Source organism: Phaenicophaeus curvirostris, chromosome 22 (assembly GCF_032191515.1).
Source record: "Phaenicophaeus curvirostris isolate KB17595 chromosome 22, BPBGC_Pcur_1.0, whole genome shotgun sequence".
NCBI lineage: Eukaryota > Metazoa > Chordata > Aves > Cuculiformes > Cuculidae > Phaenicophaeus > Phaenicophaeus curvirostris.
In genome coordinates, this window is record NC_091413.1 from 2,297,272 (window position 1) to 2,311,597 (window position 14,326).

Below are 14,326 nucleotides of genomic sequence, written 5' to 3' on the forward strand. Positions count from 1 at the left end.
GTTCTCCTTTCCTCACCTTTGAGCTGTGACTGTCCTCCTGGACTTGGGGCCTCCCCATCTAATGATGCGCATCTTGTCTTGACGTTGCTGCTGCACCTGGGGGTCCTGGAGATGTGGGTGGTCTGAGCCATGACAAGGACTGTGATGGTGGCAGCCCTGCACTTATCTCCACAGATAATCGCCTGTGGTAGATGAAGCACTTCATGGCACAGCTGCCAGTCCCTCTGAAGGGATGTTCTTGTTACTCTGCGTAGCATTCTGGTGGTGGGGATGTCCCCAGTGGGACACGAGTGGAGTCTGGGAACAGCCAAACTATCCATAGCTTAAAGTTTTCAAGCACAAGCAGCAGGAGGGGAGCAGACACCTATTTCTGTGATGAATCACGGAGTTGTTGGGTTGGAAAAAACCTTTGAGATCATCAAGTCCAACCGTAGAGCACGTTAGCAGTAAGGTTTGAGCAATTCCTGATGCAGCTGCAGCATCCCAGCTGAGCCGTCCCTGCTCTGCCCTCCTGGGGTTATCAGCAGAATGTATCGGAGCATATCCCAGCCTGCCTCTCAGACCCATAACCTTCTCCTTCCCTGTCATCCTGCCATATTCCTAGCTTTCAGCACCTCGGGATTCCCAAGCCATGAAAGGCTTGCAGAGGATGACATTTGTCGCACAGGGAGGGGAAATAATGTAAGGAAGAGTATTGGTTAGGGGAGATGTGATTTAGAGCCTGACTAAGGCGATTCCATCCTGTTCAGCTTCTTTCCAGTCTCCCCGCATTTGACAGGGAGCTAAGATAAATTTTGCTCCTTCTAGAAAGGTCTGGTTTTTAATCAGCAACTTGGGTACTTAGTGTGCTGTTGATTCAGGAGATCGAAAGTTTTACGTAGTCTCCAGAACGCATCCTGCCTGACCTCAGATAAAAAGAGGGAATGAGTCAGCTGGAGTCCCTGGAATTTAAAGTGGAGGCAGCAGGAAGGAGAACGGGGTTCAGTTATGCTGTCTCAGAGCCCGGGACCTGGCTTAGTCACACGAACAGGGCAGAGCTGTCACGTCTCCTGCCTTGCAGAGGACCCTGTGTCTGAGCTGCCTGTCTCCCACTCCCTCATCACCGTTTCAGAACTCCTGGGCTCTGGGAGTTCACTCATCAAACAGCTTGTGGCTGAATCATGACCTGATAAGAGATCAGAGGAGAGATCTTTATTCCCTGTCTGATTTAGTTACACATTTTTTAATCCCTTGTTGTGGTGCATATTTTTAAGCACCTTTAGACACTTAGAAAAACAATATTTATCACCCGATAAGCTTGGTCTTTTTCATTCAGACAGTATTGATTTCTTTTTTTTTTTTTTCTTCCGCTGGTTCTAATGGAGCTTGAAACCAGCATCATAGCACTTTGTGATTCCTCGTTTCTGTTCTGCTTGTGCTTCTTCCCAGCACAATCAGCTCTGCGGGTCAAACTCTAGACTGGAGTAGTAAATGTGGTTGCACCCTGCTTGCTCTGCGTGGAAGCAGCAAGAACTCTGCTTTTTGAGATGCCTGTTTTTAGAGGAGAGGTATCCAGCCCTCAGCGTGTGCACACATCTCCAGAGAAGACAAATGCTGTTCTAGGGGCTCTAAACTCATCACACCCCTTGGATTCTTTGTGGGAAAGAGGCAGAACAGCAGCCAGAGGCTGTTCCAAGGAGTCTAGGAAGAGGTTTGTTAACCAAGTACCAGAGTTGCTCGTGTAGCCCGCTGAGGAGCTGACTGCAAAACTACAGTGGGGTTGAAGAGCTCCAAAATGACTTGAAATGGTTAATGCTGCGTGAGCGCTTTTATTACCAACCTTGCTGTATGATGCAACGCTTCTCAGCCGCGCTGCCCGCTATAAATAGCACCTTCAGAATAGATTAACGGGAGTTGCGGTTATCTGTTCAGATGTATCCTGATCAGAAATGCCTCCGATTCTCAGCTGGGCTGCTCAGGTGTCGTTACCTCACAGGTCAGTGCAGGATCAGTGGTGTCAGGATCAATACCCACCGCAGTCAGTGACACGAGCTCCAACCCCGCGTGGCCCGGCTGCCCCAGTGCCATGGGTCGTGCAGATAACTGCCTGCTGAATTCCATTTGCTCCTCTTCCCCTGCTTCTCTTAGCCTGGAGCTGTCAGAGCCTGTAAGTTCAGACCTTCCTGGAAGTGAATCAAGTGCTGGAAATAGAAGCCCGGTGGGGTGAGGCTGCGTGCTGATTCACAAAGGCTGCAGGAGCTCTCTAAATTGGGAGGCGAATTCTCTGCTTTGGCATGTCTGGGATGAGTAATCCTCCAAGTTATGACTTGGAGGGGACTGTAGCAACTCAGCCCTAAATGTAAAGCTCCCTGCTAGGAGGCTGCTTTAGCAACCATATGTCGCACGCTGCCCTCAGCCCAGCTGAGCATCTCCGCTCCAGGGATCGTCTGCCCTGCCTGCATCCGAGACTAAAATTAGCACAGGGTTGCATAAATTGTTAGCTGTGGGTGCCGAGTGCTTTCTTCTCTGGGCTATAGCAAGTTGCCCCCGTTTTAATACTAGTTCACAGTCTCCTTTACGAGGAGATGACAAAAACCTAGTGGAGGAGATCCAGAAAAACAAAAAAAAAACCTGCGGTGATGGGTCTGTCTGAAGGCTTATAAAGCAATAGGGCTATAAACTGGAGAGTGGCAGGTTTAGGCTAGACATAAGGAGGAATTTCTTCACTATGAGAGTGCTGAGGCACTGGAACAGGCTGCCCAGGGAAGCGGTGGCTGCCCCATCCCTGGAGATGTTCAAGGTCAGGTTGGATGGGGCTTGGAGCCCCTGATCCAGTGGGAGGGGTTGGAACTGCACGATCTTTAAAGTCCCTTCCAACCCAAACTATTCTATGATTCTAATATGATTTTTTTTTTTTATGCTGCCTGGGGATTCACTGCTTAAAGCAAATAAGTGTTTTGTCTGAGCAGCGAACTGGTGAAGCAATAGATGTGAGAAATGCAGGCTGAGTTTTATTGCAGACTGGGGCACAGAAGAAGGTCTTGGGAAGCAACTGGATTACTAAGAGAGCAAACAATGAGACAAAGCGCTCGCACAAAGCCAGTGCTGGCAGAGTGACCCAGCCAAAGCGTGTGGCTTTGTTTCTCTTTCATAAATAATTGTCTTTTTCTTAGAGACACGGTGCAAGGCCAAAGAGCGCAGAGCAGGATAAGGTGCAGTGAACCTGTAGTGTTGTTACAAATTTCTTGATGTGCTTGGTTGCTCTTTCCTTTCCTCCAGCAATATGATGTAGATTAGATTTCTGTAAACAAATACATTTCCAGGGTTCACGTGATGTCAAAGTATTTAGTGGTTTGGCCCCGTCTTTAGCCAGATAATGAGAATTAATGGTACGTTCTGTGCCCATGCAAATAAAAGCATGGATGAGGAAAGCATATGCTTATCGATTAGTTAAATGAAATCTCTGTTTAATGAAGCCTGCTTCTCCGTAATCCACTTCTTACTTGGAAACCTGTTTAGGATTATTAAGTTTATGCATATACATGGCATGTTCTAGGGGTTAAAATGTGACAATCTAATATTTTAATGAGATGTTTTCTCTAAGATATTTGGAATACTTAGAGGACAAGATGCCCCAAACCTTCGCATAATGTATGTGTGAACTGTCTGCGTGTCCCAAACCAAGAATGTCCTCTCATTTCTAATGCTGGAGAAAATCTGGAATTCCAAGGAGCGTGTGTTTATCTGGATGCCTTGTTATAAAGGTGACTGTGGGTCTCCGGTACGAGGGCACCGAGAGGTCTGAGGATGGCACAAGGATGTACTCGACAGCTTTTGTGGTGGTTTAGGTCAGTTCCGTGTTCTGTTCACCAACAAACCTCTTCCAGCCTAGAACCACAGAACCAGTTATTCTCATCACAATATCTTAGTGGCTAAATGGAAGGCGATGTGCAGGTACATCGCTGCCTTGCATGAGTCGGAGGTTCAGGACTCAAACCCAAAGGGAAGAATATGATGATTTATTCCAATTCTTGGTAATTTTGGCAGTGTTTCTGGGAAAGATGTTTGAGGGGCTCCACAGCTTTCCATGTAATGAGGTATCTCGTTAGCTTGTTTTTCCCTCTTCTGCAACTTCAAATGCAAGCATGGAATTAAGTCCTGAGCGAAGTGATGTGGCACATGCAATCGGGGGGTCTTCACCGCTGTGCCAACCATTTTTCTTCCCTGTACCAAGTGCCAGACCCTCCTGTTGGATCCCTCAACAGGAGAACTCCAAGTGCATTGCAAATCATGAGCAACGTCAGAGGCTGGTGCATCTCTTCTTCTCTGATCACTGAAACAATGACAGCTCTGGAGCGCGATCCACTCTTAATAGTAGTTAGGAGAACCGCACAGAATTTAAAGAGGCCAAACTTGCTTGGTTTGGCTCCAGCCATCTCCTGATACCCCCCTGTTTCTCAGGAAGGGGCTGCCAGACCTTCAATTTATCATCCTAGCAGGAACTTGCACAGGTAAGTTTGCCTCAGCTGCCAAAAAGTGCCTTCAGGAGCACAGCACCTCCTGTTGTTCTGCGATAACCACGTGTTTTCCAAGGAGAAGAGCCATTACTACACCTTCAGCATCCTTTTCTGTGCTAATCCTATTATTTTTTCATTGATTCCTGTTGATGCCTCTTCATATCAAAAGAGATTTCTAGCAACTTTCTATAGGCTCCTCCCTCAACATTAAGTTTGATTAAAAACCAGATGCAGAAACAACTTATAATATTTGCTTTTATTAAATTATGTGTAAAGATCTCCTTAAGGAACCAAATACTTTAAAAAGACAAGTCTTTCAGACAGGAGAATGTATCCTGATGTGAGATCATTTGGTCACGTAATGTTCAATGCAGCAGAAAACAAAACTATTTAAACAAGTTCCCCCTTGCTGCACAGTTACACGTTGTGTATGTTCACATAACACCTTCAGTGGAGTCCAAGCTGTGTGATTTGGGTTTGAAATGAGCTTCAGAATCTTATTTTTGTGATCTTTTGAGATTATATGAGACAATAAACACTTTTAAAGAAAACTTTATGTAGTGATGTGTAGATCTTGTATTTCCCAACAGGTAACAGTGAAGTAAAATCTCTTTAGGTGCACTTCTGGGGTTTTTAACCATGTAACGTGGTAATTTTTCTGCTTTACAGGCTAAATATAGAGAAATGCTTATGTTCTGCTATAAAAACTGGAACAGGATCCTATGTAAAACCTGATCACAACACACAAAAACAGAAGAAACTTTTTTTGTGTGTGGAATGAAATCTGCAATTCGGAAAAGAATCACAGAAGGGTTGGGGTTGGAAGGGATCAAGATCATCTGCTTCCAACCCCCCTGCCCTGGGCAGGGACACCTCCCACTGGATCAGGGGCTCCAAGCCCCATCCAACCTGATTTGAACCCCTCCAGGGATGGGGCAGCCGCTTCCCTGGACAACCTGGGCATCTAAATTTCCCCTGAAACCTCTGCTGGTTGTGAGCTTGCGGTGCCAGAGGTGCCCAGGTCCCCACTTGACCTCATCCGCTGGCTTTGGAGCACGTGGGACCCCACGTTCCATCGTTCCTTGGGGACAGAGCACCCAGGAGCCTCAGCTGGGTGAGCAGGGCAAAGCCCAGGGAGGGGCTGAGCGGGACCCTAAGAGGGGGGTGCAGCACGTGGGGCACCCCAGGACCCCATGTACCCCTATCTCTTGTGAACGGAGACCCTCGGTGGGGGCAGGAGGCTGAGCTGGTCCCTATGGGGGAGGATAAAACGCAAAGTCTGGGATGGGGGGGTCTAAGCCAGTCCTTATGGGGGGATGCAGAGCAAAGCCCAGACTGGAGGGGGGCTGAGCCGGTCCTTATAGTGGGGATGCAGAGTAAAGCCCGGACCAGTGGGGTCTGAACCAGTCTTTACTGGGGGGGATGCAGCACAAATCCCAGGGTGGGGGGTCTAAGCCAGTCCTTACGGGGGAGATGCAGTGCAAAGAATGTGATGGGGGGGGGGTCTAAGCCAGTCTTTATGGGGTGATGCAGCAAAAGTCTGGGGATGGGGGTGCTGAGCGGTCCTTATGGGGGGATGCAGCACAAATCCCAGGGTGGGGGGGTCTAAGCCAGTCCTTATGGGAGGGATGCAGCGCAAAGCCCAGGACGGGGGGGTTCAGTCGGTCCTTATGGGGGGGATGCAGCGCAGAGAACGGGATGGGGGGGTTGAGTCAGTCCTTATGGGGGGGATGCAGCGCAAAGAATGTGATGGGGGGGTCTAAGTTAGTCTTTATGGGGGGGATGCAGCGCAAAGAACGGGATGGGGGGGTTGAGTCGGTCCTTATGGGGGGGGGATGCAGCGCAAAGAATAGGATGGGGGCGTCTGAGCCGGTCTTTGTGGGAGGGATGCACAGCAAAGAATGTGATGGGGGGGTCTAAGTCAGTTTTTATGGGGGGATGCAGCACAAATCCCAGGGTTGGGGGGGTCTAAGCTGGTCCTTATGGGAGGGATGCAGTGCAAAGCCCAGGACTGGGGGGTTAAGTCGGTCCTTATGGGGGGGGATGCAGCACAAAGAACGGGATGGGGGGGTCTAAGCCGGTCTTTGTGGGAGGGATGCACAGCAAAGAATGTGATGGGGGGGTCTAAGTCAGTCTTTATGGGGGGATGCAGTGCAAAACTTGGGACGGGGGGACTCTAAGCTGGTCCTTATGGGAGGGATGCAGTGCAAAGTATGGGATGGGGGGGTCTAAGCCGGTCATTACAGGGGGGATGCAGCGCAAAGAACGGCATGGGGGGTCTAAGCCGGTCTTTGTGGGAGGGATGCACAGCAAAGAATGGGATGGGGGGGTCTAAGTCAGTCTTTATGGGGGGATGCTGCACAAATCCCAGGGATGGGGGGGTTGAGTCGGTCCTTATGGGAGGGATGCAGCGCAAAGAACGGGATGGGGGGTCTAAGCCAGTTTTTATGGGGGGTACGGGGGGCCGGACGGTCCTTCTGGGGGGGATGCGGCACAAGCCCCGGGGCGGGGGGGCCTAAGCCGGCCCTGCCGGGGGGATGCAGCGCCAAGCCCGTCCCGGGGGGGCTCTAAGCCGGTCGTTACGGGACTCGTGCCCACCCCGGCCCGGCGCGGGCGCCTCCCCGGTGCCGAGATGGCGAGAGTTAACGGCGGAGCCGCGTCTCCATTGGCGGCCGGCGGGGCGGCTGCCGAGCCCCGGGGTTTATAACGGGAGCGGCCGCGCCGGCTGCCCCGCTCCGCGGCCGGCATGCCCAGCCTGCCTCCCCCTCCTCCTCTCCTCCTCCTCCTCCTCATCCTGCTGCTCCTCCGCGTGGCCCCCGCGGCCGAGGAGGCGGAGGAGGAGGAGCCGTGGTGCCCCTACAAGGTGCGGGGCGAGGGGGAGGAGGAGGGCGGCGGGCGGCTGTGCTTCCGCAGCCCGGCCCGCGGCTTCCAGTGCTCGGGCCGCTGGTGCCGCTCGCACCGCTCGGCGGGGGGCGCGCTGGTGGCCAACGTGCTGCTCAACGGCAGCGTCCTGGTGCAGTGGGGGGCGCCGCGGCCCTCGGCGGGGCTGCGGGGCTTCGCCCTCAACTGCTCGTGGGACGGCACCTACACGCGGTTCCCGTGCGAGAGCGTGGAGCTGGGGGCGGCCTGCCGCGACTTCCTGCTGCCCGAGGCCCACGGCGGCGTGCGGTACCGCCTGTGCCTGCAGCCCCGCTTCGGGCCCCGCCGGCCCGCGCCCCCCGCGCAGTGCGTGGAGTTCCGCCCGCAGCCCCCCGCCATGCGCGACATCGTGGTGGCCATGACGGCCGTGGGCGGCTCCATCTGCCTCATGCTCGTCTTCATCTGCCTGCTCGTGGCCTACATCACCGAGAACCTCATGAGCCCCGCCACGGCCGCCCCGCGGCGCGCCTGAGGCCCGCGGGGGGAGCGGGAACAACCGGTGGCTCCCGAGGATGGGTTGGTGGCAGGAAAGGCGATGGATCTCCTCTACCTGGACTGCTATAAAGCCTTGTTGCACCTCAACGCCACCTTTCACCAGGCACACGTCCTGCCTGACCAACCTGGTGGCTTCCTATGATGGGTTCATGGCAGGAAAGGCGATGGATCTCCTCTACCTGGACTTCTATAAAGCCTTGTCGCACCTAAACTCCCACATTCACCAGGCACAAGTCCTGCCTGACCAACCTGGTGGCTCCCTATGATGGGTTCATGGCAGGAAAGGCGATGGATCTCCTCTACCTGGACTTCTATAAAGCCTTGTCGCACCTAAACTCCCACATTCACCAGGCACAAGTCCTGCCTGACCAACCTGGTGGCTTCCTATGATGGGTTCATGGCAGGAAAGGCGATGGATCTCCTCTACCTGGACTTCTATAAAGCCTTGTCGCACCTCAACGCCACCTTTCACCAGGCACACGTCCTGCCTGACCAACCTGGTGGCTTCCTATGATGGGTTGATGGCAGGAAAGGTGATGGATCTCCTCTGTCTGGACTTCTATAAAGCCTTGTCGCACCTAAACTCCCGCGTTCACCAGGCACAAGTCCTGCCTGACCAACCTGGTGGCTTCCTATGGTGGGTTGGTGGCAGGAAAAGCGATGGATCTCCTCTATCTGGACTTCTATAAAGCCCTGTTGCACCTCAATGCCACCTTTCACCAGGCACAAGTCCTGCCTGACCAGCGTGATGGCTTCCTATGGTGAGGTGACCATGCCAGTGGACATAGGAAAAGTGATGGATGTCATCTACCAGGACTTCTGTAAAGCCTTGTTGCACCTAAACTTCAGTGTCCACCAGGCACAAGTCCTGCCTGACCAACCTAGTGGCTTCCTATGACGGGTTGATTGCATCAGTGGGCTCAGGAAAAGCGATGGATCCCCTCTATCTGGACTTCTGTAAAGCCTTGTCACATCTAAACTCCACCTTTCACCAGGCACGAGTCCTGGCTGACCAACCTGGTGGATTCCTATGATGGGTTGATCGCATCACCAGACAAAGGAAAAGCGATGGATCTCCTCTATCTGGACTTCTATAAAGCCTTGTTGCACCTCAACGCCAGCTTCCACCAGGCACAAGTCCTGCCTGACCAGCCTGATGGCTTCCTATGATGGGTTGATCGCATCAGTGTACACAGGAAAAGCGATGCATCTCCTCTATCCAGATTTCTGTAAAGCCTTGTCACACTTTCACTAGGTGCACATCCTGCCTGACCAACCTGGTGGCTTCCTTTGACGGGTTGATCGCATCAGTGGGCATGGGAAAAGCAATGGATCTCCTCTATCTGGACTTCTATAAAGCCTTGTTGCACCTCAACTTCAGCTTTCACCAGAGGCAAAACGTGTCTTTTCCAAAGCAAGTGGCTGATCTTTCGAAGGGCCCATTTGAGAAGCCTCCACAGCCCCCATATTTTAAACCTATCCCTAAATCCCATTGCTCTGGATGTTTACTTGTTTGGTTTTTTTTTTCCTGAGGGGGGAATGTTGTTTGATATCCGTGGGAGAACAGGCCAGTGGCTCCACAAACCCTGTAGCTAAGCATGTGTTTGATCCAAAGCTCACCTAAATCTCCGTGATTTAAATGGGTTTTGTATCGTTCCTTAGGCTGTTCACGGGTTGTGGGAGCCAGACTGGCCATGGTCTGAAACAGCAGGAGGTTCTGGTTGGCTCGAGTGGCCATCGACCTCCTAAACCCACTTTCCTCCTTTTAGAACTGCCGTATGGGTGGCTTCCATAAAAAGCAGTGCTAAAAGGACAAATTTAGTGTGAAAATTCCATTTTATTGTGCAACTATGAACCGATCCTTAGTTATAAAGTAAGTATAATGTAAATGAGCACCATCCCTGCCCTCTGAAATCCCATCTTGTAGGAATGCTGTGTGCGGCTCCATTAAGGTTAGAAGCATCTGAGCCACAGAACTCACTAATATCGTAACCACAGAACTCACCAGTGTTCTAGCCGGGTGTTATGAGTGTAGAAACACTCCTCGTTAACTGCTCACTCGATGCTGTAGTCAGGTTTTAGCCATATTTTAGTATTAATTCTATCGTGCCTTAGTGCTGAGAATCCGTCCCATTTATACTGGTGTATCTGTTCCTGTAGTCTTCATAGACAACTCTGCCCTTGTGTTTTTGTCTCAAACTGGTGGTTATTGCTTTGTTTGTTCGATTGTTTGTTTTTTCCAAATCAACTTAGGCTGATCATCACTTGAACTTTTAATACCTACACAAAGTAGAGTTAGTTATCGCCTGAGAGGTGTTTATTTAGTGAGCTGGTTTTCATTTAGCGTTGTTTGTATGTAGTTGACTGCTGTAACAGAAAATCGTAGAATCATAGATGATAAAATGACTTTATCTCACTTAAACTGAGCACCAAAAGCAAAAGTAGGGGCGCAGCTTTTCTGTAAAGGAGTTGTGCTGCTCAAATACATCATTTCCTTGTGTGATCTCTCTGTGTAAATGTTTATCACTGGTGAATGACCCCTATCCTTTTCTTTGTCAAAGTAGTTTGTGATATATAAGCTTGCTAGTAGAGGGTAAATATAGAAAGTATACGGAATCCTTAACAAAATGCAGCATTTGTACTAATCTTAATCCCTTCAATAATTTGGGAATGGCTGAGAAACTGAAGGTCTAGGTTTCATCCCTTTGATTTGTTTGTTATTCTTGCTTCGTTTTCTTTCTCACACGCAGCTTACATTTAACAGTGTTCTCTCTTTATTAATGTACTTGATTTAAGCATCTCAACAATATTTAGTGTCACAGTAGGTAGCAGAAAGATGGTGTCATGCATCGATTTTGGAGGACGATGGCATCATTTTTCTTTCTTTATGCCTAAGGAGACTGACCGCTCAAAGAAAAGGCGATCCGTTTGTAAGAACATTAAGAGAAATTATATCTGGTGAATTCAAACACAGGTTAAATTCAGGTCAAAGCTCTTTTAAAGGTTTCTAGTCAGTCTGTCCCATGGTCCGTTCTGCGCTGGAGAACTAGAGTGGCACCGATTTTGTATATCTCTGTCAGCTTCTGTCAACCAGTGTTACCATTTTGTTCTTCATCTTGTTGTGAATTGCCACGTGTGAAAATCAAATGTATAAATAATGAGCTTTGTACCACCTTGGTGTTGACCTTAATAAATTAAGAGAATAGTGAAAAGAAATTAAAGCATCACAAGTATTTAACGATTCAAGGTCTTGTTTGTCTCAAAGCGAGCGTATCTGCCCAAAGACCGGTCATGGTGATATTCTGCTGTAAAGTTATGACATTCATGGGAAAAGGAAAAGAGATTTGTTCTCTGAATAATTGATTTTTCTTTAATAGAAGTAAAGACTGTAGGATCACAGGTCCTTCAGGTTCATTGCCTTGAAAAACCGTGGGGATAGAGGTCGCAGAGCCTCTCTGGGCAAGCTGTTCTATGCCTGAACTCAATCGTGAGGCTGCCCATCATGAAAAGAAAAAGCTTAGGCTGGAGAGATCACCTGGTACAGCCTAAAATACTCTTGTCAAGCAGGAGGTCACAGCACCTGGGATGAGGAGATCATGACCTACGTGTGCAGCAGCAGAGGGAAAAGTGGTGGAAAGCTCAAGGGGATTACTTCAGTCTTCCAGATTTGGGAACCCAGATTTTGTAGGAACACTCACTGAGTCGAGATCATTCGCTGTGGAAGCTGGATGTCTTTGGTTTTAAGTACGAATGATCCTTATCTGACCTTTGAATCAGCTGCCTTTAGCTCCTAAATCCAACTTTGTTTACCAATACAGGCTACTTCATTTTGTTCAGCGCAGTCACACTGGGGTAAGCCTGAGGAAACTGAGCACCCAATTTAATTTACGGTTTTGTTTGTGACGGTTTTCAATAAGACACTTCTGCAGGTACTGAGAGGACACAGCTACCTGCTAGAACAACACCTGAGGTGTTATTTGTAGTCATCTCACATCTTCATGCATCTGTCTGGGGATTGCAACAGCTCGCTGGGCAGAGGAGAAGCAAGCAGCAGCAAAATAAGTTGAACGAGAATGTAAGTCCTGATGGAGCAAATTCTGTAATTCTCTAAAGGGTTCTTTTTATCAGGCTTTTTCCTTTCCGTGCATTATAAATGGGATGTGGGAAACATCACGTAGTTTCGCATTGATTTTTGGTGGATTAAGTTTTAATTGGATGCATCTTGGTGTCTGAGAGTGTTCCCTGTTTCATCTTTGTGACATTAAGCAGAAGATCTGCCAACTCATTGGTAACTGTAGTTTTTTTTTCCTCCATCGTGAGTGTAGACCTTTCTTTTGGGGACAATTACCTATACATAGACTTGATATTTGACTCCCACAAGCCTTTATGAGACTGCACAGTTAAGGCTTTCTCCAGTGCGTGCAGCAATTCCCAAAACATGTAGAGTACCTTGTAGAGCTGTAATCAATCCTGGGCTGTCTGGGCAGCAATAAAGAGGTGTCAGTACGCTGATTTATAACAGCCAAGAAGCTGGCTGTTACACACCTAATGCATCGGGAAAAAGTGGAAATAGCTGCTAAGGAACTACGCATTCTCTGTGGTGCTATACAAGTACCTGGGTATTAAAAATCCATCTGGAACACTCTTAAGTGGTATATGGGCCTGCGTTTATATGGGGATTTCCAGCACAAATATCAAGCCATATCCATTTCTGCAGGAGTTAAAATGGAGAGCAATACACTCATTAACAAGCTTTTCTTTCTTTTTTTTTCCTTGTCCTGGCCTAAATGTGAGGAAAACAACTGCTTAAATATAAGCCAGTCAAGCTCAGCCTGACCCCAACTTTGATTTTTCTGGAGGAAAGAGTCTGTGCCTCAGGCAAAGAATCTCTCTTAATTCCATTATGATCTTTTTTTCTTCGTGGTACATAAAAGGGAAGGCTGCTTGGCTTTATTTGGAGGTGCAAGTGAAAGCTGGTGTTTTGCTTCCATGGAGACCTGGAGTTATAGTCTTACAAGACTGCAAACTGCTGCTCTACTTTGCCGGTATGTTCCAAAAGAAAGGCTAGGAAGAGCAGGCTGAGAGGAGAAAAAGGGGCAGATAACAGTTAACTGTGTCATATTCCTGTTGAAGGCTTGGGAACCACAGCAGTGAGGCTTGGACAGGGTCTTTTGCAGTCTTATCCGTAGCAAATAGACGTTGCCTGGCATTGCTTCATCAGAGATCTGCTCACTGCATCTCCTGTCTTTACACATCCTCTGTTCTCATCTGGGAAAAAAAAAATTGCCCAAACCTCTTGTTCTGTTTTTTTTTTTTACCCGAAAGAATGTTTTTCAATCCAGAAATTTTCGTATCACGATGTTTGTCTTGTCATTTAAAACTCACTCGTGGTGTAAATGGTGGCACAGTGCAGGACAGTATTTATACAACGTACCAAGAAACCCACATTCCACACACAGACATGGAGATGGGACTGATCCAGGGTGTCAGACCCGATTTACTCCTCAGGTGTGGTTCAGCTCTCCATCCAAACTCTCCTTCTCCAGGTCTTTCGTCTGTATCTCAGACCCACTACAATATTTGGATGCCATCTAGTGCTGAGAAAGAAAACGAGCCAGAAGACTCTGCTTTTCAGGAAAAACTGAATCTCATTCTTCTGAAAATAAACTAATGGAGTCACATTGCCAGGAAAATGGGAATGATGTGGGTGTGAAGCATGGAAACAGGGCTTATTTGGGAAGAAGATGGGAAGACATGCATGTCATTGCGTATTTCTATATCCCTGTGTCTTATGTTGAAATTACACGAGGGGTGTGTATATTTGTCCAGTAAGATATTATATATGTGTCCTTGTTTACAGTAGAGTAGTACAAATCCACAGCAGTTAATTTAATTAATGATGATTAATAGCAAAGCTGGATCTGTACCAGTGGAAAACATCTGGTAGCTGAACAGTGCACTGGGAAAAAGTTTTCTCATTTAGGAATAAGAGGCTGTGTGCTAATAGCAGGCTGTCCTGTGGGAAACCAGAAGCTGGAGCAGAACAAACCCTTTGGCAGCACCGTTCCCAACCACTTGCTCTGCTTAGAAAACTGGGAAACGAGGAAAAAGATTGTGCCACGCTTGACGCTGAGCAGCAAGGGAAACGTCTGTGACTGCTCTGGCGGCTTTTAGAATCGTAGCATCATCGGATGGTTTGCATTGGAAGGGAACTTGAAGCTCATTCATTTTTACCTCCTGCCATGGGCAGGGACACCTTCCACTGGATCAGGGGCTCCAAGCCCCATCCAACCTGGCCTTGAACCCCTCCAGGGATGGGGCAGCCACCCCTGCTCTGGGCAACCTGGGCCAGGGCCTCCCCACCCTCACAGGAAAACTTTTCTTCCTAATGGTTCATCTCAATCTCCCCTCTTTGA

The 14,326-nt window shown here is 48.9% G+C and overlaps 1 protein-coding gene across 1 annotated transcript; it reads left to right on the forward strand.

Annotated features, from left to right (window-relative positions):
* The first annotated feature begins 7,242 nt into the window (after positions 1–7,242).
* On the forward strand, positions 7,243–11,143 carry FNDC10 (fibronectin type III domain containing 10). Its single transcript, XM_069874481.1, has one exon. The coding sequence runs from the start codon at positions 7,243–7,245 to the stop codon at positions 7,885–7,887; it is 645 nt and encodes a 214-aa protein (XP_069730582.1). The 3' UTR covers positions 7,888–11,143.
* The last annotated feature ends 3,183 nt before the right edge of the window (positions 11,144–14,326 follow it).